The sequence below is a fragment of the Emericellopsis atlantica genome, assembly GCF_019669845.1.
Source record: "Emericellopsis atlantica unplaced genomic scaffold F5Z01scaffold_6, whole genome shotgun sequence".
Taxonomy (NCBI): Eukaryota; Fungi; Ascomycota; class Sordariomycetes; order Hypocreales; family Bionectriaceae; genus Emericellopsis; species Emericellopsis atlantica.
The window spans coordinates 580,562-602,693 of NW_025764708.1; the positions used below are offsets into that span (position 1 = coordinate 580,562).

Consider the following 22,132-nt stretch of genomic DNA (forward strand, 5'->3'; position numbering starts at 1 on the left):
TGTCTATGTCTGTGATTTGACTTTTGAGAGCTCTATTGGTTCTACTCAGCGCTATTTCTCGTCCATCAAATCACTCTTCTCGTCTAGTCCGCTCCACTTGGGTGTCCCATCTGGGATGTCACACTCTCTGTTGCCATAGAACAAGTGCATTTGCACGTCGAACTTCCTCCTCGCCGCAGTGCTCTTAAACTGGACTGTGGTCGGGAACAGGAGAATCATGTTCCTCCCCTCGTCGAATAGCCAGGTTCCGCAGTGCTTACAGGCGACCTTGTGCGGGAGCTGAAGCTTGCCTTCACCTTCCTCATGGAAAGACGAGTTATAAAACTTCAAAGAGTCCGTATCGAGGTTGGGAAACGAAAGGTCCTCCTTGTGGAAGACTGTAGCCCATTGGAAAGGAGCACCTGTGTTGGGCGCTCAGCATCCGTATGTAAGAGACATGGCTAAGACGGCAGAGCTTACCATGAATAATCTTGCAGTCATTGCAATGGCAGAATTTGGACGCCAACGGTTTATCCCTGCTCAGATTGTATTTCACATGGCCGCAGTGACAGCTTCCTTGGAGTTTGATGTCAAAGTCGTTGGCTGGTGGCGCGTAGGGGGCTTTCGTCGCCCAGGATGGGGTTTCGTTGGGAGCCATTGTGATCGATACAATCTTCACCAGCAATGACAAGATGAATGTAATCAACTATCTACCACCTAAGAGGATTCTACGAGCTTTTATCCCCTTTCTCACGTTTTCAAATTGTCACAGCAAAAGAAAGGGAGTACTGAATCATGACGTAATGAACGTCTTCATGACGTGAGGAACGGAGCATTCGCTCCAGTTGACGAGTATATGCTGAAGATCGCCCGGATGTATCAATGACGGCGTCTTAGCGGCCCTAAATGAAGTGAAATGACGGGACATGAGGTTCGTGAGAACTGCGAGGGAGAGAAAAAAAGAGGTTGGCAGCCCTACATGTATGTTTATTCAGGGGTATTCTGGACAGCATGGACCAATCTGGGGTTTCTGGGGTAATGGTGTCGAATGATTTATCTTGGCGTGGGTGTTGACCCTCAAGGTGTCATCGTGTTAGCTAGCCTTGGGTTAGAAGGAGGACATCAGAAGCCAAGACGCAAATCAATTCTCGTGACAGTCAATGCTAGAGATTTTGCGAGTACAATTCAAAGCATATTTCTATCAACCTTATAGCGCCTCGACGGCTGTCTTCTCCTCCGGCGCTGCGGACTTTTTGCCAAGTTTTGCTGCGATCATCTCCTTGAGCTTAGCAAGCTTGGCTTTGAGTGGCGATTGCTCGCCCTCGTCTGCGCCCACAAACCTCCTGACAATGATGTTGTACAGACCGCCAAATGCCAACGCTATGGCAGTCGATGTGAAGATGATGACGTTGTATGGCATGCTAAAGTCCGGTGTAGGGAGGTAGAGCAGCAAGCTGGTCGTGCGCAGGTTCATCACCCGGGGGGACAGGGTCGTGATGACAGAAGCTGCTACATCGAAACCTCTGTTGGCGTCGGGGGGATACTCGGTGTACCTGAGAATGGTCTTCTCGACATCATAAGTCAAGAAAACGGTGTGTTTGGCTGGAATCTTGAGGAGCAACTCGAGCTGCGTGCCGCGGACACGGTCGAGAGCCGGGCGGTAGTAGATTTCTTTGATGATGTCGGAGGAGGGAGTGGAGAAATCGACGGCTGTCGTCGTGTTGGGCGAGATGTGTGTCGCGAGAGTGTGCAAGTAAATCCTCATGAACCATGGAAGGGACTCGAGATAGACAAACTCGACGTCCTCATTGCCTGGGTTGGTGAGGATGGCCTGTACACCACCCTTCTCCTGCCCATAGCCCGTCAAACTGCGCTCTGCATAGAGCAGAGGCGTCTCTGGTTCGACAACCTCGAGACCCTCGCCAGGGTTGTCTGGTCTCGCGAGGAAGAGCGTAAAGTCGTTGTTCTCGTCCATTGTGTAACATCGGGACTGGCCATCAGCTCCCTTATGTTGAACCGACCCCTCGGAAGTGAAGACGTGGCGCTTGTCGGGCACTTGGATGCATACAGATGGCACGGTGGCGTCAGCCAGCGGGCACGTGCCTTTCATCGGACGACCAAAGACCTGGTCGAGTTGCCAGTCGGGGCTGGCAAGGTGATCGACAGGGAAGCATGTATCTTCTGAGTGATACGGCTTGGACTGATCGCAAACAAGCTCATCAGCCTTGACAGGTCGAGGGATAGGATTGCCTGCATAGTTAGCAAGAGAACATCAGTGCGTGCAAGGCAGCTCACCTTTTGGTCGCTTCGACCGGTTGATGTCCAGAACCATATCTATGGTCTCCTCAATCTCCAATACGCACTCTTGCCCTTCAGCGCAGATCGGTCGTACGTCAATCGCCATGCTCTGGAACGACGCATCGAAGAGCTTGTGCCCGTCTAGCAGACTGGCAATGCCAGCCTTGCCCTTGCATGGTAGCATCTTCAAGAAGGGCGTCAAATTCTCCGTGCAGACAACCTCATGCGGCAGCACGCCATGCAGTAGTCTGGAGTGCGCCAACGCAGCCTCCGTGTGGTGTCCCTCTGGTTGGAACGACTTGACAGGCCGAATCGTCCTCGTCTCGTCGATGAAGTTCAGACTCGCGCAGAACAGCCCAGACAACGTGTTTGTCAGTGTCAGCCACTTTTGGTCCGCCTCCTCGTCGCTACCCGCGTCGACCAGCGCCCACATCTCGACACCTGTCCCGCCTTCTTTGGTCCCGTCCCAGGGTCGTGCACCCCAGTTCTCCGCATCCCACCGGCCGAGGGTGAACCTTAGATGTAGTTCTCTTGTACCGGCATGCTGTAGAATCTGCGCGAGTGACCGGGGAAAGAGTCGAAAGTTTTGTGATTCGTAGTCGGAGAAGGATGTGTTCGACCGAAAGTCGAAGCTGGCGAGAAGGGAGGACAGCGGGAGGGGGCGAAGCGTGAGCTGCTCGTGGTAATCGGACGCTGCTACTGCTGTCGCCAAAAGCAGCAGCCAGGCAAAAAGTGACTGCATTTCGGATTGATCGGACACGATTCGAGAGAATCGCGTCTGATCCCTCGAGCTTGCGAGCGACGTCTGGTCTACGTGTCTGACCTGGAGGTGGGTGGAATCCCAGCGGTCGATTTGCGGTGGGATTCCGCGTACCTGGATGCCCCACTTCCCTGCAGCGTCGCCTGGCGCATTCCGCGTCGTCGACCTCGAATTTCATGGAAGTTCTTCTCCCAACATCACCAACCACACTGGGAAAGACAAACCAACATGGCCGCCGAACAACGAAAGCTTCTCGAGCAGCTCATGGGCGGATCCGCCTCTTCCCGCTCAACACAGCTGTCGCTCACCGACCCCAAAGTCTGCCGATCGTACCTGGTCGGCACATGCCCACACGATCTCTTCACGAACACCAAGCAAGATCTCGGGCCTTGCCCCAAAGTCCACGCCGAAGGCCTCAAAACAGAGTACGAAAATCTCCCAGCGCGAGAGAAGCAACGGCATGGATTCGACTACGACTATATGCGCGACCTGCAACGCTACATTGACGAGTGCAACCGACGAATTGAGTCTGCGCAGAGGCGGCTGGAGAAGACACCCGACGAAATCAGGCAGACAAATGTCCTACTTAAGAGCATCTCGGAGCTGACGAGCTCCATTCAGAATGGGTTACTGGAGGTGGAGATTCTGGGCTCCATGGGCGAGGTTTCGCGTGCGCAGGACGAGCTCTTCCGCGTGCGACAGGCGACCGTGACCAAATCAGAGAGGGAGCGCGAGCTGAAAGCGCTATCTGATACATCTGGCCCCTCGGGACACCAGAAGCTTCAAGTGTGCGACGTTTGCGGCGCCTATCTGAGTCGTTTGGACAATGACCGTAGGCTGGCTGATCACTTTTACGGCAAAATGCACTTGGGCTACGCGCAGATGCGCAAAACCTACGACGCCTTTCCGAAGGAGATGAAGGGGAGAGGCCCGAGGGGCGGCGGCGGCGGCGGCATGGACGACGACGGACCAAGAGGGCCTAGGGGGCCTGGAGGGTTCAGGGGCGGTCGTGGTGGTCGTGGATACCGTGGAGGAGGCTGGTAGGCGCTCTGCAGAAGCAAGAGGCGGCGTTGCGACATCAGACATTGGAGTTGGGGCGTCAAGAGTACTGGAAAATGATACCATTATTGATTTTCTATTCGCTGGCTGAACATGCGCTTGTGCCTTGCATATTCTAAGGCTGCTTACAATTGTACTTTACTTCCGTTGATCATGCCCAGACAAGACGGGAATGGATCCTGCGACCGCGCACAAGAATGGTGCACCTGATGTCCTTGGATCTGGCTTGCACGTGCTGCAGCCAGCTCTCGGTCATTCGGTCACCAGGCATCTCCACCAAGGCAACACCTAGTGTTTTGGTGGCATGGGCTTTTCGTACCGCGATCGCCTTGCCCTTGAGGAACTGGGCAGCAATGAGCTTGGCCTGTATAGCCTCGAAGTCAGATGTTTCGGCCTCATCATCGGCATGGTAGTCGCTCTCTTCGCAAGTTGCCGTGTCTTCCTCGGATTCTTTACTATCGGAGAGTTCAAAGTCTTCTCCATAGTCCTCGAAGCCTTCATCCGAGTTTGTGACGCTTGTGTGTTTATCGTCTTCGTCGCCCTCCATCGCCAAGTGGGAGAACCATGTGCCACCGGCCTTTTGCTGGACCTCTTTGGACGGTTCAGCCTTTGGGGCTCTGCCTGTTACCTTGGGTGTGCTGAATGGCAATCCAGTGTCACCTTCAACCTCGGGCGTGCTGAACGATAATCCAACGTCATCTTCAGCCTTGGGTGTGCTTGATGATAGTCCGGGATCCTCTTGAACCTTGGATGCACCGGAAGCCAGCGCAAGCTCCTCTTCCACATGGTCAGCCCAATCGCCGAGGTCTCCCTAGTACTTTTTCTTTTCGGCGTCGAGAGCTTCCATTTCCTCATCCCAAGCAACGCCTTTCCCAGGCTCGTATGCAGGAGAGACAGCAGCCGTCACCTTCTCAGGCTCCTTGATGCTGCTCGTAGATAACGCAGGGAAATCCTCCGTTGTGGGGACGGCCTGCGGTTTCGTGGGCGCACGTTCATTGGCTGGGCTATCGCGACCTCCGCGCCCACCTCTCCCACGACCTCCCCTGCCACGACCTCGTCCACGACTCCTTTCCTCGAGGAACCGATCGACGTCGGGCGCATCATCTTCAGCGAAGCGACTGTTGCCCAAGCCCCCTCGTCTCGTGCCTCTGACTCCACCGTTCGCACCTTTGAAACCCCTGCGACGTTCTTCCTCGAGCTGCTCGACTTTGCCCTCGTCCCAGGACCCTCCTTCTTTTGCGCCCATAGCTTTAAGCTTCCGCTCTCTATTCTTCTCACGCTCGTCGTTTAGCTTTCGTTGGGTCTCTTCCGTACGCTTTCTCCGCTCTTCGGCCTCCTTGCGCCTCTTGCGTGCCTCTTCCATACCTCTAGCATAGGACTCAGCATGCTGCTTCTCGTCTTGAGAAGCTCGCTCGAACTTGCGCTCCTTCTCCGCGTTGAGTAGCTTCATATGCTGCATCTTGGCCGAAAGCTCATCTTCTGTAAGCTTTTGCCGAGGATTGGCGCCAGACCCCGCGCGGTATTCATGGTTCTTGTGATTCCTGCCGTTCCCTTTCTGGTGTTTCTTGGGAGCGGTTGGCGCGTCTGAGGGCGGCCCACTCGCAGCGGGAGGGGCAGCTTCTGCGGGTTCAGCTGGCGCATCGACTGGAGATATCGTCTGCTCGGGAGGCTCTGGACTGTCGGCGAATCGTGAAGACGAGAGACCTTGGACTGGCTTTGAAGGGCTCTTCTGTGGCCGGGAGACAGGCACAGGCGCGGGTGATCTCGTAGGCGCGGGCGTTACTGGTGGCTGCTCAGAGATGATGACAGTCTCGCTTTCGACGGGTTCAAAGTCATCGTAGAACAGATCATCGTCGGTTCGCCCGCCAAATTGGTCATCCATTGTAGATGATGTTGAGCAATTGTAGTAATGATATGTCTCAGCAATTGTTCGCTACAAGCAATTCGTATTAGGAATGTCGGATGGTAGGATGGTGGTTTGTGGGAAGAAGACGGAGGAAGCTGTGCGATGGAATGCCCCGCTAACAATACCTGCGAGGCATGACTGCAGTCACCAGTGAATCTTGACGTGGGGGAAGGTGGCGCTAGTCTAAACTTGGATGCACGACATAGCGCAGGAAGGCGCTGCCAAGTGCCAACCCTGAATGCTGGCCATCCCCTTGTCTTGAGGACCAAATACCCTGAGGCAGTAGTTTTGCTCACGTTGCGATCTGTTAAAAGCCCGGCTTGTTGGCCTCAATCCACGCGATGGACTTTTTGGTTCGGATCAGCAGCCCAACGTCGTGAGATCACGCGGGAGGCAAAACTCCACCATGTTGGCCTCCTGGATCGTGCCTAATTCCCACCGAGAAAATTCCACCTAACGGGAATCAGGGTGGTTCTTGCTCAATCGGGTCACTCCTCCAACGGATTCGGACGCCATGGGGCGCGTTGATCCAGCCATTGATCAAGAGCGTGAAAGATCAAAACCATCTCTGGACAGATGGCTCTGTCTAGCACGCATCGCCAGTCTTCGATCCAGAGACAGGACTAGCGAGGCACTCGGGACCTGCTCAGGCTGTGTTTCGACTCTTTCCGGAGAGAGCATCCGGCAAGCGTTGGTGTATGGGTAAGGTACCTGGTATCTTGAAAGTGCAGCTTGCAAGTGCAGGCGCTGAACGCAGTCGCCTTTGTACGGAATTTTAATACACCTGGTGCTCTTTGCTGCAGTTGAGTTTGGTGTTGTGAAAATACCTTAGAAGTCTGTGCTGCCTGTGGTGACTCCCTGTTTGACCTTTTATCCAAACGAAACGTATTTGCTCCTCAGTTTGTTTTCATCTGCGGCCAGTCCTTTGGCCGGTTTCTCAGAGTGGACAAGCACTTGAGTGGTAAGTGACTACTATCTGGCTCAGTGAATCCAACTTGAACTACAAAAACCGGAGGCGCTGGCCTAGTCAGCCTCTAGCTATCGTCGCTTTGTTCCTTACTTGCTCGTGGCCTGCCTGTGGCATTGTTGTGATCAGCCCACACATCGGACGGGGCCCGCTACTGTTGCCTTCTGTGTTTTTCAGGAAACCCCTGAACATCAATTCATATTGGCGCAGTCACAGTCTGGTGTCTCGCTGTCTTTCCTTTTTCTCTAAAACCTTGATATGTGCCACCCATCAACATCATCACCTCCAAAACCGACTTTAAGCCTCCCGGTCTGAACCATTAGCGACTGTCGACCCCTTCTAACACGCGACTTGAACCAGCATGCGCGGTCCGAAATCTCTTCAAGTGCCCATTACACCCCATCGCTTCCCGTCTTCGGAAAATTCACCAGGTTCGAGCGAACCAAAGAGCTCAATTAGCCGCCGCAGGCTATCGTGGTTATCAAGCACGCGTCTGACAACATTGCAAGCTTCAGCTCTCAAGTGCGGTCGACGTCCCCTTCCAATGTACCGCGGAATCCGGCCATGGATTCGTCTTAGAGGTCGCAAGCTCGAGATCGCCATTCAAGAAGCTTTGGAGGGTAAGGGTCGGAAGGCCCAAGTTGATCCTGGATCCAAAAAAGACGCCTTGAGCACTGCTGGTCCACCAAAAACGTATCGGACGCTGTAGAGAGGCGCTGAGATACAGACGGTGGTACAGATGAGAAAAGGAGGTGCGAGCTTTGAGGAAATTCGAGTGAGTCTCCCTATCGTTACCTTTCCATCATGGCAAAGAAGTAGTGGCACTGCCTTCAGCGAATCGAAGCTCACAGACTTCTCCAGGAAAAGTTTCCAACGAGAACCCTCGACGGCGTGAAGCAAGTCTGGTGGAAGTACAAGGAGCGTGTTGAGGAAAAGAAACGACTCGAGCGCGAGAGAATTGCAAAGAATCCGAAGTCTGTCTTGGCTCGAGGCGGCCAGAAAGATACTTCTAAATGGGAAGTCAGTGATGAAAGCCTCTGAAGCATAGTTCCAGCGGAATACGATGCGTGTTCGACAAACTTATTGTAGGACACTGGACAAGAGGATTACATGAGGTGTGCTTCAGCATGGGGCTGGGTGTTGATCATGGAACGGGCGTTGACGCGGATGGGCTTTTGTGACAGTTAAGTTTGAGTGTTGGTAAATTTAATCCATGTTAATCCATGGATTTTCTAAGTAAGAGACGCAATCTTATCATACAGTTGAGATAGGATACGTGGCTTGTTGGGATATGAACCATCAGTGCGGTAACTAGTGTCGGCCGCCTGCAGGGACAGGATTTCTGGACTAGGCCACACTATTCCACGCTTTTCAAATATTCTCCAAGTGAGACGACTGTTTGGCAGAACCTTTCAAGAACCATATCAGCACTCTCCTGTGTCAGGATGCTGGCCGTCGTGTCCAGTGTCAGTTGTAGGTCGCCATCCCCGAGCGGTCGCGATTCAACCAGAATGTCATCAGGTGGCTTTCCCCAGTGATAGCAACAGGTCACCTGAGCTTCGGCATCTCCAAAGGAGAACGGTAAGTCTGGATCAATGTTTTGGTGAACAAGGAGGCTCTGATGAAGAGTGTCCGTAGGCCAGCCGGTCGATTGTCTGACAATATCTCGGAAATCCAGTAACTCGTAGTCGAGAATTTCGTGGTGCTGGCGTTGAACAAGCTGCATCTGTCGGAGTGGGGTTTGTGTAGAATCCAACTTCACTCGGACAGGGGCAAAGTTGAGACACAGGCCGACGACGCCTGGCGGTGTGTTGCCGCGGCCATTGATTGCCTGTGCAAAGACAACATCGTTGTGGCCTGTCAGCTGTCCAAGAACCATTGCCCATGCTGTTTTGACCAGAGTGGCCATGGTGACCTCGCGTGGATCTACCCCTATGTGAATCCGGCGACTGGTGGTGACAAACCCCGTCTCGTTGTCGCCTGGCTCCCTACCAATGACGAGCTTATTGGTGATTCTGGTCACTTCAGAGCCTTGCAAGGTATTTCTCCAAAAAGAAAACGCTTCCGGTGTTTTGCTTGCAGCCCACAACTCCATGTGTGATGAGTAGTCCGCAGCCTCTGGAAGCACCTCTCCCTCGTACAAGCTCTTCAGATCCTTCCATAGGGTGTGCAGGCAATACCCATCAAACTGAGCATGACTCAGACGGACGACCAGTGCCTGGCAGCCCTCTTTATTCTCCACGAATAGGAACTTGGTGATCGGCACGCCCAGAGTTGGTACGGCAATGTCGTCGCTCAGCCGGTACTGCTCCACGAAGTCGAGGACCTCGGAAGCGGTTTGATAGGACTCAATAGTAGTGTCTATTTCGCGGAGCGCCAACTGTAGATATTGCGGGCTCCTCACGAAAATACTTTGCAGAATCCTGTGTCGTTGCACAAGACGCGTACAGGCAGACTGGAGCTGAACGCGATCCACGGGACCCTGTAGATTGAGAATCCAGTACTCAGGGGTAACAAGAAGAAAGCGCTCCGTGGCTTGACTGACAGGGAGAGTGTCTACGATGGAATCAGATGTACCAAGATGTTTCTTTCGTCCATCATTCGGCCTTGGAGGTGAAGAGTGTCCATTTGTCATCATGGGATGGTCCCCGCCGTTGGTATTGGGAACTTGGGGGGGGATCCTAGCATCAATAGGATCTTCTTGTTGCCTCATCAGCGCAAGGTCAGCAAGCTTTGGTGTTTTGAAGACAGTGCTGACACGGAAAGCAAAGCCCGATGCCCGCGCTCGCTCGACAAAGTGCAGCGCAATGATGGAGTCACCGCCCAGACGGAAGAAATCATCATCCATGCCAACATCGTCGCACGGCAGACGCAGAACTTCGGAAACCACCTCTTGAAGAAGCCTCTCGGGAGTTGTTTGGGGCGGGCGCTTGGTGACATGCCGGGTTTGATATCCTTCCCATTCTTCCTTTGATAGAGAGCTGGCCAGCTCACGAAGCCGGCGTCGGTCAACCTTGGCACTGGGAGACAGGGGGAGCTTCTTCAGGGGTATAAAGACAGACGGTACCATGTAGGGTGGCAGTCGTCCTTGTAGCTTTGACACAACACATTGACTCGAGCGCCGATTCTCATGACTGGGAGGAGAATGGAATGGTTCATCATCGCCAACATCCTGCTCCCTCTCCAAGACGAAAGCTGCCAAGATGGTGCTGTTGTTCCTCGTGATCAACTCGGCAACAGTGTCTCGAACAGATGGACTTGCTTGGCGTAGCTGATGCTCGATTTCGCCGAGCTCCACGCGTTGCCCACGAATTTTGACCTGCGTGTCTTTTCTACCAATATACCTGATGGTGCCGTTGGAATTATACTGCGCGAGGTCCCCAGTCTTGTACAAGCGGGAATGCGGTCTCTTCTCGCGCAGCCACTTGGGCGAGCTGATGAACGACGCCGAAGTCTGGCCAGAGTCTCCAAGATAGCCCCTGGCTAGCGAATGGCCCTCAAGCACAAGCTCGCCAATGGCCCCTATTGGGAGTAGCCTTTCATGATCATCTTTGTCCACGATCCAGGGCAAAATACCGTATGCTTGCCCAATGTTCGAAGCATCTGTTTCGGGATATACATCGGCTAACACGCAGCATACAGATGCCTCGGATGGTCCGTAGCCATTGACAAGTCTGACTCTCCCGGACCAAACCTGTACATCAGCCTGCGAAAGGGGCTCGCCACCAAGGAGCAAGGTCTTGACAGTCGGAATGGACTCGGGGCGGAGAACTCGTGCAACGGAGGGCGTGAGATCAGCGCGGTTCACCCGCAGAGAATTGAAGACGCCCAGATGATCGTCTTTCAGGCTGTTCTGAGAAGGCACGCAGACGCAGCCTCCGGCGAGAAACGTCCATAGATAGTCAGCAACGCTGACGTCGAACGCGTGAGACGCGAATTGGAGTGTTCTCGTCTCCGCATCAATGTAGAGCGGCTTTTGCTGATGGAAGCCACTCGTGTAGAACGCTTCATGCTCAATGACGATACCCTTTGGTTTTCCCGTGGACCCAGATGTGAAGATGATGTACAGGGCATTGCCTGGAACCACCTGTGGATCCACGACTCCGGCGCTCGGTTCGAAAGTGTGCGCCATATCTACTGTCACTGGTGCCAGCTGCTGGGCAGTGGCACGGCAGGATTCGCTAGCCACAATCAACTTGGCATCCACTGCTTGGCAAATGGTTTGTAGACGCTCGAACGGCAGTAAGGGGTCAAGCAAGACAATAGCGCCGCCAGCCCTGATGACACCGACAATGGCAATGGCTACCCATCGAGACTTCTCGGCCAGGATAGGAACATAGACTTCGGGACCGATTCCATGGTGAGCCTGCAGATGCGCGGCGAAGCGAGATGACAATTCGTCCAGCTCGCCGTATGTAAACTCGCCATCCCAAGCGCAAACGGCGGCAGCGCCAGGGGTCTTCTCACACGTCTCTCTGATGCCGTCATGAATACAACGACTGACTGCCTCTGGGAGCGTCTCGTTCCATTGCATAATTTCCGAGCACGGAGAAGATTCCAGCATGTTGAGTTGCGACGTCGGGGCTTCGATGCGGTCTTGTATCTCCTCAACTAGGTGTGAGAAGTGACTGAGCATTCGCTCGGCTTGTATTGGCTGGATGACCTTCTGATCAAAGTCAAAAGTGATTTTGACCGTGCCACGGGATAGCTCGCAAGTTACTTCCAGAGCATACGCGCTAAACCTCCCTGCGTTGCGGTCTGCTTGCTGTATCGGCGCGGCCCAAAGCCCTTCTGTCGAGTCTTCGATCTCGGTGGCGGGCTGGATAAGAAGTAGGTTTTGGAAGTTACAAGCTGCTTCCGAGTCTCCCCCAAGCTGCTTGATGTTTCTCAGCCCAAACTGCTCAAAGGGCGTCATGCGAGCTGTCTCCTCTTGAATTTTGTGGAGCAGCTCCTTTATAGACTCATCCTTGTCTTCAAGAGAGATCCGCATGGGCACAGTGGTGATGGTTGGCCCTGAGATGCTTTCAATGCCGGCCAGGTCGGCATTCCTGCCTGAGAGAACGAGTCCATACACCACGTCTTTGGAGTCAGTGTACGTGGAGACAGAACTAGCCCATGCCAGTTGCAGTATAGTAGCGCTCGTCACACCTTTTAATGGCTTCAGCCTAGACGTTGCACTGGCTGTCGAGTCGGTGTAAGGTGAGTATTCCAATGATGGCAAAGACGGAAACCGTATGCCATTGCAGCCGTCCAGTCTTTCCATCCAGTACTGCTTACTGAGGGCAGGTGACTGGTTAATGTGGCTGATGAAGTTGCTAAACGGGCGTGATCTCAACGATTGGGAATCATATGCTTGCGAGACCTGGCGAAAGATCAAGTTCAAAGAAAAGCCATCATAGAGAACATGGTGGACAACGAAGAAGAACTCCGGAAGACTCGTTTTGTCGCTGATCATGAGCTGAACGAGAGGCATGCCGAGCTGGAACTCCTTCTCTTGTAGCGAGGACGCACACTCCCCTAGTGAGTCCGAAACAGTCCAAGTCAGCTTGTCTCGAACGACGACTTGAAACAGAGAGGAGTCAACCTGCACAACTGTCGTACGCAAGATGGGATTCTTCTCTGCCACGTCAATCCATGCTGGTTGGAACCGAGCAATGTCGACTGTCGGTGGGAGTGTGAATCCAAATGATCCCACGTAGGCACCGGGTCTTTGCATCGACTGCGAGACGAGGGCTTCCTGCAGTGGAGAGCACGGATACATGTCCTCGACTTGATCAACTTGGATTGAACATTGGTCTGCCGCTGAGGCTATGCGCTCTGCCAGCGTGGCTTGATCCAACAATGCAAACGGATCAACGCTCACAGGCTCGGTACTGCTTCCACGTTCCTCGGTCCCCAGGAGCGCCATGTCTGACAAACATGGGTTTGTGAAGATGCTGTGAACTGTCAAATTCATTCCACGTTTGCGTGCAGCGGCCGCAAGCTTCATGGCTGTGATTGAATCTCCGCCCACGTGGAAGAAGTTGTCGTTTGCGCTGATCTTGTCCATTGACAGGCCAATCGTGTCTGCCCAAAGACGAGCCATTGCCATTTCTGCTTCTGTGGACAGAGGGCAAGATTCCGCTTGAAATTCGACCGACAACTTGTCGAGGCCAGCAGCCGTCGCCATTTCGACCAGTCGACGTCTGTCGATCTTCTCAGACGCGGTTAGGGGAACATGTTTCAGTTGAATGAAAGTCTCTGGAACCATGTAGCGCGGGAGCGACGAGGCCAACTTGGACTTGGCTTCTTGACAGAAGTGAGCAAAAGCCTCGACACCTCTCGACGTCTCGAATAGTGTGTCGTAGTCGTGATCCTGTGTGGTGGGACTGAGGCAAGCGAAAGCACACAGCTTCTGGGCCACGATTTCCACAATCATAACTGCCTCAGGGGGGCCGCTGGCCTTGAGATGGCTTTCCACCTCAGCCAGCTCGATTCTCTGACCGCGAAGCTTCACTTGTCTGTCTCTGCGACCTACGTACCGAAGGTGCCCATTGCGCGTATACTGGACAAGATCCCCTGTTCGGTACATGCGTCCCTGGCGCCCCAGCCGCGCAAGCCACGGGGGATCGTGTATCAAGCTGGCTGCTGTTTTCTCCGGGCCACCAAGGTATTCTCTGGCAATAATGTCGCCCTCCACCAGAAGCTCGCCTACAGCTCCCCAAGCAGCGAGTTTGCTCGGATCGGTCGGTTCCGTGATCCAGCCGATGGCGTTCAGCATTGGGCCTATCGTCCCTGGAATCCACCCCTTCGCAGGCATCTGGCCGCCCGCACACATGAACGAACACTCGGCAGGCCCGTACATGTTAAATAATCTCAGGCTGCCCGCCCAACACTCAATGTCGTCTGGGCTCAGTGGCTCGCCGCCCAACGTAAGAGCTTCGAGACTGGGGACATGGGAGGGATGCTGAAGTAGACGAGCCCCAGATGCCGCAAGACTCGCAAAAGTGACATTTTCCTTTCGGATAAACTTGTCTACTTCATTGCGCTCCGTCTCCGATGGAATACAGAGGCAGCCCCCTGTTGTGAGGGCAATGAAAATCTCCCACATTGAGATGTCAAATGCATATGATGCAAAATGGAGCACGCGCGACTCGTCATGGACGTTGAGGATACCCTGAAGGTAGTGCAAGCTCGTTGCAATACTCCTATGTTCGAGGACCGCCCCTTTCGGCTGGCCTGTACTTCCCGACGTGAAGAAGACAATGCAGGGGTCGGAAGGCGTTTGCTGCCGCGGTACATGCTTCGGTAGCTGTGTCGGAAGGCTGGTCACCAACTCCTCGGACACGACATGGATTTCGCTAGACGAATTCGGAAGGACCAGTTTCTGTGTTTCGGGGGACACAATGAGGAACTTCGCTGCCGTCTGGTCAAGAATCTGTTGCATCCTCGCCTTGGGGTGAGATGGATCGATCATCGCGCACGCCGAGCCTGCGTGCAAAACGGCCAAGATGACAACGATTGTCCAACACGACTTTCCGGTGCAAATGACGGTGTATGGCTGTGTCCCAATCCCCAAAGCCATAAAGTGCGCGCTGAGTCGAGAGCTGTAGTCATACAGTTGCCCGTACGTAAGACACCCGTCCCATGAGCTTACAGCAGGGCGCTCTGGTTGCAGCTTGCAATTCTCAAAGACCAGCTCATGTACCAAGGCATCAACTGACCCGGGTACCGCACTGTTGAGCTTGTAGATGAGCTCCAGATCTGACGGACTCGCAACCTTAATTCTCGCCAGAGCCGCTTCCTGGTCCTTTGAGATTTGCTCCAAAACATGGTGCAACTGACTGAAGAGCCTTGCTATTTCGTCTTCATCAAGGTACGAGGTGTCGTAGCTGGCATTGAGCTGTAGCGTTGTCTTGTCGGCAGATGGCGTGAATACTAGAACCAAAGGATAGCTGGCAAAGTTGGAGTTGTCTTCATCGAACCGCACCTCTTTGAAGACGGAGCTGTCATCCTCCTCTCCATCTTCTGCTGTCTGTATCACCAGATGGCATTGAAAATCGCACGAAGCCGCCGCTTCATCGTTCAGTAGTCGTATGTTCTGGAGGCCCATCTGCTCATGTGGAACCAGCTGTAGAAGGTGGCCCTGTACAGCCGACAAGTTGTCTGCGATGGATCCGTGCGGCAACAGTTGAACACGAAATGGGATCGTAGTCATCGTCGGTCCCACGACTTGCTCGATCCCCTTCATGGGAGCATTCCTGCCTGCAAGAGTGAGCCCATACGCCACATCCTCGGATGCGGCGTAATGTCCAAAGACCAACGCAGAGGCGAGGTTGAGCATGGTTGGCAGAGTGAACATGGAGTCTTTGATGGCAGGAACACTGAATGTTCGTGAAAGTGTCCTCATCATGGCGGGCTCCAGATTTGAGCTCCGCTCTGATCGCCGAGGGGGGTATACAGCAGCATCCATGTTCCTGAACTCTTCCTGCCAAAACTCGCTGCTGGCATCCATGTCCTGCGCAGCAGTATAAGCAATGAAATTTCTGTAGAAACTGGCAGGGATCTCTTGTCCGCGGTAAGACGCTTTCAACTGTCCGAGAACTGTCGATAGAGTGACCGCATCGTAGAGGCAATGGTGGATCCACAGGTGCATGTGGCTGTCAGAGCAGTGCATCTTGAGGAGAGGCTTTCCATAGTCTACAATGAGTGGCTCTAGATCTGGTGACGAGTCAATATGGCTGCTGAGAACTGCCTGTAGAAGCTCATTGCCAGGGCCTCGAAGGAAGCGTGTCCGGAGAATCGAGTTTGCGCTATACACGCTGCCCCATGCAGCCCGCAGGCGATCAATGTCGATGTCGTGATCCAGTGAGAACACCAAGTGAGCCACATATGAGCTCGTCATCTTCATGCTGGAAGAGAATAGTGCTTCTTGCATTGGTGTGCAGGGGTAAACGTCCTCAACGGAAGATCTGTCCGTGCCACACTGCTCAGCGGCAGTGTCAACGACGATATCTCTCATGTTTCCGGCAATCAAAGAAAACGCCTCGACTGAATTGGCCCCCAAATCGTCTTTGGACAACACGAGAGCTAGATCTGACAGACGGGGCCGGGCAAATATGTCGGCCACAGTGAGTGCGAACCCATCGTCACGCACTCGTCCTACCAGTCTCATGGCCATGAGAGAGTCCCCGCCTCTGTGGAAAAAGTTGTCTTCGAAGCCGATTTCGCAAGGCGACACCTTGAGCAAACTAGACATTGTCATTTGTACGACTTTCTCTTCTGGCGAACGAGGTGCGCGCTTGACCGACGAGCTGAGGCTTGCCCGAGACTGCCTGGAAAGCTCCTCTCGCAGCAATCGTCGATCCACCTTTCCAGTAGACGAGAGAGGAGCCCGACTCAAGACAAGAAATAGGCTGGGTATCATGTAGCTCGGTATTCGAGTTTCTAGCGCGGCGACGGCCGAGTTGAACAGGCCCAATGTCGCGGCGTCAGGTAAAGACACCAGGGGTTGCTTCTTCGCCGACAACTCGCTTTGGAACATGACAAACGCTGCGAGAATAGGTTCCGCACCAGCATCGCTAGTTGTGCCAATCTCGACAATCACCTCTTTGGCCCCTTCGAGACACTCCCGCAGATGGTGCTCAACCTCGCCAAGTTCGATCCTCTGGCCGCGGAGCTTGACTTGGAGGTCCTTGCGGCCAACGTATCGAATCGACCCGTCGCATTTCGGGCTGTACATCGCCAAGTCTCCCGTCTTGTAGAGTTTCCCGGACTTTCCATGTCGCAACTCCAGAAGCCAGGGTGGATAATCCACAAATGCCGCGCTGGTCTTGACTGGGTCGTTGAGATACCCCTGAGCCAGCGTCGGTCCTTCGAGGACGAGCTCACCAATGGCCCCAACTGGTACCAGCAACGTGTGATCATTCGGGTCTACTATCCACGCTGCACCGGCATAGCTGCGACCAATATTTCCTGCGTTGGATTGTGGAGAAATGTCTGGCTGGATAAGAGCGTCAACCGAGCTCTCAGCCGGCCCGTAGCCATTCACAAGTTGAAGACGGCTCGCCCACATATCAATGTCCAGTTTGGTCATGGCCTCGCCACCCAAAGCCAACGTTTTGAGGGTTGTCAGCTTGGATGGCGTAAGGGCCCTGGCCAATGACGGCGTCAGAGTTGCCCAGGTTATGTTGTAGTCGCACATGGCCTTTTCCAAGTTGTTTCGACATTGATCTGCTGAGGGAATGCAGACACAGCCCCCGTGAGCGAGGGGATATAATATCTCCGCGATTGATGCGTCAAAGGTGAAGGAAGCCAACTGCAAGACACGGGATTGACTGTTCACGTGTTGCTTCCCTCCATTGATGACTGCGCTTGTGAGAAATGCGCTGTGAGATATGAGCACACCTTTGGGTCGCCCGGTCGAGCCAGATGTGAAGACAGCGTAGAGGATATTGTCTGGGGTGGCATCAGCCTCGACCCAATGACAGCTGGAGGGTGTCCTCTGTGTATCATCGATTTTCAGAACCCGGAGTTCCAATGCGTTGGCGTTTGATAGATGCTGGGTAGACGTCAGGACCAGGCTTGCATTCGTATCATCACAAATCTGCCGCAGCCGATGGATGGGGTTGGCTGGGTCAAGCAGAATGAATGACGCGCCGGCTTTCATTGTCGCCATCATTGCAACGACAGTCCAGCGAGACTTGCCCACAAAGATAGCGACGTACTCGCCCAGACCAATGCCCAGACCTTGAATATCCCCAGCCAATGTCTCTGAGTATGTCTTGAGCTCCGCATAAGTCAGACTACCGTCCCACGCTACAACAGCCTGCTGCTGGGCATGTCCAACGGCATGTCGGTCAATAACGTCGTGGACACAACAGTTGTGAGCTTTTGGAACTGCGCTGTTCCACATTTTGATAAGCTCGAGGTCTTGCGTGCTAGCAGTTGTCATGTGGCCCAGCGGGCTGTCTCCCCTAGAGGTAATCTCAGATAGATTATGGATGAACTGACCCATGATTCTAGCCATGAACTGCTCTGGAATGGCATCACTGTCATATTCAGCCACGACTTTGACGGAGCCATCTTTGCCAAGCCTCGCCTCCATAGTGATGATGTAGCTGTCAACGACCTCGGCCGAAAGACTCTCAACGACGCTGCCAAACATAGTGGACGGCTCGTCAGTGTCCCAGGGCTGAATGATCAGCAAACTTTGGAACTGACAAGCAGCTGCAGCTTCGGGTCCGAGTGACTTGATTGCTCTCAGGCCAATGTTTTCGAAGCCTATAGATTGGGCAGTCTGCTTGTGTAGCCTCCGGAGCATCTCTTGTGCCGTCATGCCGTAGTCGATCTTGACGCGCAGGGGAATGGTCGCAAAAGTAGGTCCCAGAATCTCATCGATCCCACTGATAGGCACGCTTCGGCCAGCCACGGTTGAACCAAACACCACGTCGTCGGAGCCAGAGTATTGCGAAACGACTAGAGCCCACGCGAGCCCCAGGGCTGTCCCTAGAGTCGTGCCTGATCCTTGCGTAACCTTTGGGTGAATGAGGCGATCAATTCTCTGGATGTTGTTTGGCTGGTAGTGGTAGTCACCAGAAGGTCTGTTGGGGAAATGCGCCCCTGAGAATCCATCTAGCTGGTTTGCCCAGAACTCCTTTGATTTGCTGTGATCAGATTTGCACAGGTGATCCACGAAGATGTTGAATGGCTTGGACGATTGGCTTTCCCCATAATAGGCGGCCTCAACCTGGGACAGTGTTCGTGATAGAGACCATCCATCACACAAGGCGTGGTGAATCGTGAAGATAAGGTGGTGTTCAACCAAAGTCAGCCTCAGTAAAGGCTGTCCAAGCCGCATCTGTTGCTGCGCGTCCAGCGCGACGCTACGCTCGAGGAATTGGCCACGCTGCCACTTCAGCCCACCTTCAACGACAACTTGGAGTGTCTGTTCCAGGTTGGTCTGGATGATTCGTGTCCGGAGAATGGCATTGGCCAGGATGACCTCGTCCCATGCGCGTCGTAGTCTGTCCGTGTCGATGGCGCGTGGGAGGCGATACACGGTCCGTATGACATAAGTTGCATCTCCCTTGCCTTTCAGAGAAGCGGCCATCATCTCCTCCTGTAGGGGCGTGCAGGGGTAGATGTCTTCGATCTCGTCAGGGGTCGATAATCCGCACACCTCCTGAGCCACGCGCCTGATACTGTCCACTTGATCGCCAAGCAATGAAAACGGCTGTACTCTGTGCTCAAGCTGGGGTAATTTCATTTCCAAAGACAGTGCCAAATCTCCAAGCACGGGCGTCTTGAAGATATGCTGAGCAGCCAAGTTGAATCCCGCCTCCCTCGCCAATGTTGTCAACTTCATGGCTAACACAGAGTCTCCGCCAAGATGAAAGAAGTCATCATTCATGCCAAAGTCATCAATACCCAAGACCTTTTGAACCATTTCATACAGAGCATGCTCTACCTGTGACTCTGGGGGCTTTTGTTTCACAGCTTCCCTCGTGAAGGCTTCAAGCTCTTGCCTTGTCAACAGTGACGCTTCCCGTCGCAGTCGTTTGCGGTCTGCTTTGCCCGTAGCTGACGTCGGTATACATGATAATCTGACCATAACAGACGGGATCATGAATCCCGGCAGCCGCGATTCCAGCTTGGACAATGCATCCTGGGCTCGCTGCCGGAACTCGGCGCTCGGTTGGGCAAAGACATTCTGCGCTGCAGGCTCCGGGCACGAATCCTGCACAAAGGCAACAAGAATGGGCGCTCTGTCGGAGTTGTCTGACGGCGTCACCAACTCTGCAATGACTTGTATGTCGTCTGAGAAGACATCCCTGACGTTTTGCTCTATCTCGCCCATCTCCAGGCGTTGGCCGCGCAGTTTCACTTGAGAATCAATGCGGCCTAGGTAGCGAATCTCAGAGCCAGAAACAAACTGAACCAAATCGCCCGTGCGATACATCTTGCCCTCGGGGACGCCTGGGAACGCATCACGCCAAGGCGGGCTTTCAATGTGTGTTTGCTCCGTCTTCAAAGGGTCGTCAACGTAACCTCTTCCCACGATGGGCCCCTCGACCAGAAGCTCCCCAATGCCGCCGACGGGAACCAACCTTTGGGGATCAGAAGGGTCGGTGATCCAGCAGTGAGCGCCTATGCCGGCGCCGATGATAGTCGGATGGCTATCCCCTGGCCTGATGTGGTGTGCTGCCGTAAACACACTACACTCTGCTGGCCCGTATCCGTTGATCAGTCGGGTCTGCTTGGCCCAAGCCGAGATTACATCAAGTGAAGGCGGTTCGCCAATAATGATAAACGTCTCCACAGACGGAAAGTCGGATGGGTTGAGCAGCCGAGCGACTGTGGGTGTCAGGCTCAGCTGGTTCACCTGCATCTCCCTGACGGTTTCTGGGATTCTGGATCTGCGCTGCGTCTCTGACGGCACGCAGGAGCAGGCGCCCACCATGAGGGGTGACAGGAGCTCGTAATTGATCATGTCGAATGCATATGATGAGAATTGGAAGAGACGACTGTGGGAGTCCAGACCAACAAACTTGGCCAACGGCTTCTGGCTAGAGGAGTACGATATGTGAGTGACGAGCGCTCCCTTTGGTTTTCCCGTCGAGCCGGACGTGAAGACTGCGTAAGCGATGTTGTGTGGCTCAGCCAGGGAGATCTCGGCGGGAGGTTGCGGGAAATTGTCGTCGACAGCGATGATTGTTTGTTGCAAGGCAGCAGCAGCTTGATTGAAGAGGCGACGGACAGAAAGAACATGACTGATGCCGACTTGCCTGCACATCTCTTGCAGACGACCTGAAGGAAACGAACAGTCCAGGAAGACGTACGCGCCTCCAGCCCTCAAGACCGATAGAAGCGCAACGGCTGTCCACTTTGACTTCTCAAAGTACAGCCCAACAAACATGTCGGGCCCTACTCCGCGCTCCACCAATTGATGAGCTATCGCGTTGGACAATTTTCCGACTTCTCCATAGGTCAGATCTCCATCCCAAGCCCTGATGGCTAGCGTTTGGGGCTGACTTTGGCAGTGTTCGAGGATAGGGTCATGGATACGGCGATTGACCTTTTCGGGGGCTGTACTATTCCACTGGCTCAATGTTTGAAAGCTTTGGGGGGAGCACAAGTTGATAGATTGCAGATGAGACACGCGGGTGAGCTCAGTCGTGATGTGGACGACAACGTCTGCGATGAGCGAGGCTTGCTCTTCTGAGAGAGTGGCGGTCTTATAATGGAGAGTTGCCTCCGAATCTGAATTGCACCGGAGCAAAATACTGAAATCTTTCTAGGCGGGTGTCAGTGCTGATTTTCGCAGTCGTACGTGTTTTTCTACCTCATCGTATCCGTTGCTGTCGTACTCGAGGGCTGTATCGAACCACTGTCTTTGGGGTGCCTGTGCGTCCGGATGGACAACCTCAACCTTGTTCTGTAGGAACTCCAGAACGTGACGATCCTGTGCCAAGTCCGCTACACATGTCGCGCCGAGTTTTTTGTACTGTGATTGTGTCTGAAAATCATTGTAAGCAAACACAGGTCGGCCAGACCCGGTGTAAGATTGTAGTAGAATCGCCCATGTCGCCTGTAAGATGCGCGACGGCTCGACACCGTGGGCACTGCAGAAGTCTGCGACACTTCCTCGAGACGTGCTCAAAGCTATTGGCAAAAAGGCCAAGATGTCGGGTCTTCGATTGCTGCACCCTGTGTTCAACACAGGGAAGAAACATGGCTCGTCTTGGGTGTCATCCCATTCCTTGTCGCGAATAAACTGCCCCATGATCATAGACGTTGAAGAAACATGAAGGTGCGTCTGTAAAAGATGAAAAGGAAAAGACAATTGACCAGACCATGGCGCCCGAGTTGCACTGCTTTCGTGTCACCCCGTGTTCATCGCTAGGTGTTGATTTGCGCGTTGATCACCGCTAGGCCGTGCATTAGGTCAGTTGCGGCCATACGGACTAGAGACACAACGCGACCTTTTCCAGCCAGAACTAATGAAGATGTCTCGGATGAGAGGATGAGACTCGGCAGCTTCAGCTCCCCACCTGGGCGCTAATCTTCTAATCCATGTTGCACACGAACAAAAGCAGACTGATCAGCATCCAGTCGGTAGTCGAGCAGGACAGCTGAGAAAAATACCGAGCGTATGCGGTCAAGCCTCGGCATGCCGGGCCTG

The 22,132-nt window shown here is 53.8% G+C and overlaps 5 protein-coding genes across 5 annotated transcripts; 1 reads left to right on the forward strand and 4 right to left on the reverse strand.

The window, feature by feature from the left end:
- Positions 1–20: 20 nt before the first annotated feature.
- Positions 21–1,032, reverse strand: F5Z01DRAFT_486108 (Mss4-like protein). The gene is made up of 2 exons (XM_046260122.1): positions 460–1,032; positions 21–401 (listed from the first exon to the last, which is right to left on the reverse strand). Exons 1-2 carry the CDS (start codon positions 635–637, stop codon positions 52–54), a joined length of 528 nt encoding a protein of 175 aa, XP_046120655.1. The 5' UTR covers positions 638–1,032; the 3' UTR covers positions 21–51.
- Positions 1,033–1,186: 154 nt separating this feature from the next.
- F5Z01DRAFT_671971 (GPI transamidase component PIG-T) lies at positions 1,187–3,019 on the reverse strand (the record flags this gene model as incomplete). The annotated part of the gene is made up of 2 exons (XM_046264757.1): positions 1,187–2,229; positions 2,275–3,019. The coding sequence occupies 2 exons, from the start codon at positions 3,017–3,019 to the stop codon at positions 1,187–1,189; spliced, it is 1,788 nt and encodes a 595-aa protein (XP_046120656.1).
- A 193-nt stretch (positions 3,020–3,212) lies between these two features.
- F5Z01DRAFT_486131 (uncharacterized protein) lies at positions 3,213–4,164 on the forward strand. The gene has a single exon (XM_046260124.1). It carries the CDS (start codon positions 3,266–3,268, stop codon positions 4,079–4,081), a length of 816 nt encoding a protein of 271 aa, XP_046120657.1. The 5' UTR covers positions 3,213–3,265; the 3' UTR covers positions 4,082–4,164.
- Positions 4,165–4,775: 611 nt separating this feature from the next.
- Positions 4,776–6,153, reverse strand: F5Z01DRAFT_486129 (uncharacterized protein). Its single transcript, XM_046260123.1, has one exon. The coding sequence runs from the start codon at positions 5,976–5,978 to the stop codon at positions 4,908–4,910; it is 1,071 nt and encodes a 356-aa protein (XP_046120658.1). The 5' UTR covers positions 5,979–6,153; the 3' UTR covers positions 4,776–4,907.
- A 2,017-nt stretch (positions 6,154–8,170) lies between these two features.
- F5Z01DRAFT_697534 (uncharacterized protein) lies at positions 8,171–21,733 on the reverse strand (the record flags this gene model as incomplete). The annotated part of the gene is made up of 2 exons (XM_046266319.1): positions 8,171–21,244; positions 21,281–21,733. 2 exons carry the CDS (start codon positions 21,731–21,733, stop codon positions 8,327–8,329), a joined length of 13,371 nt encoding a protein of 4,456 aa, XP_046120659.1. The 3' UTR covers positions 8,171–8,326.
- Between the last annotated feature and the right edge of the window lie 399 nt (positions 21,734–22,132).

Coding starts and splice junctions, on each gene's coding strand:
- F5Z01DRAFT_486108 (XM_046260122.1), bottom strand. CDS start 637: ATGGCTCCCAACGAAACCCCATCCTGGGCGACGAAAGCCCCCTACGCG. Junction 402..459: donor TGACTGCAAGATTATTCATG/GTAAGCTCTGCC, acceptor CGCCCAACACAG/GTGCTCCTTTCCAATGGGCT.
- F5Z01DRAFT_486131 (XM_046260124.1), top strand. CDS start 3,266: ATGGCCGCCGAACAACGAAAGCTTCTCGAGCAGCTCATGGGCGGATCC.
- F5Z01DRAFT_486129 (XM_046260123.1), bottom strand. CDS start 5,978: ATGGATGACCAATTTGGCGGGCGAACCGACGATGATCTGTTCTACGAT.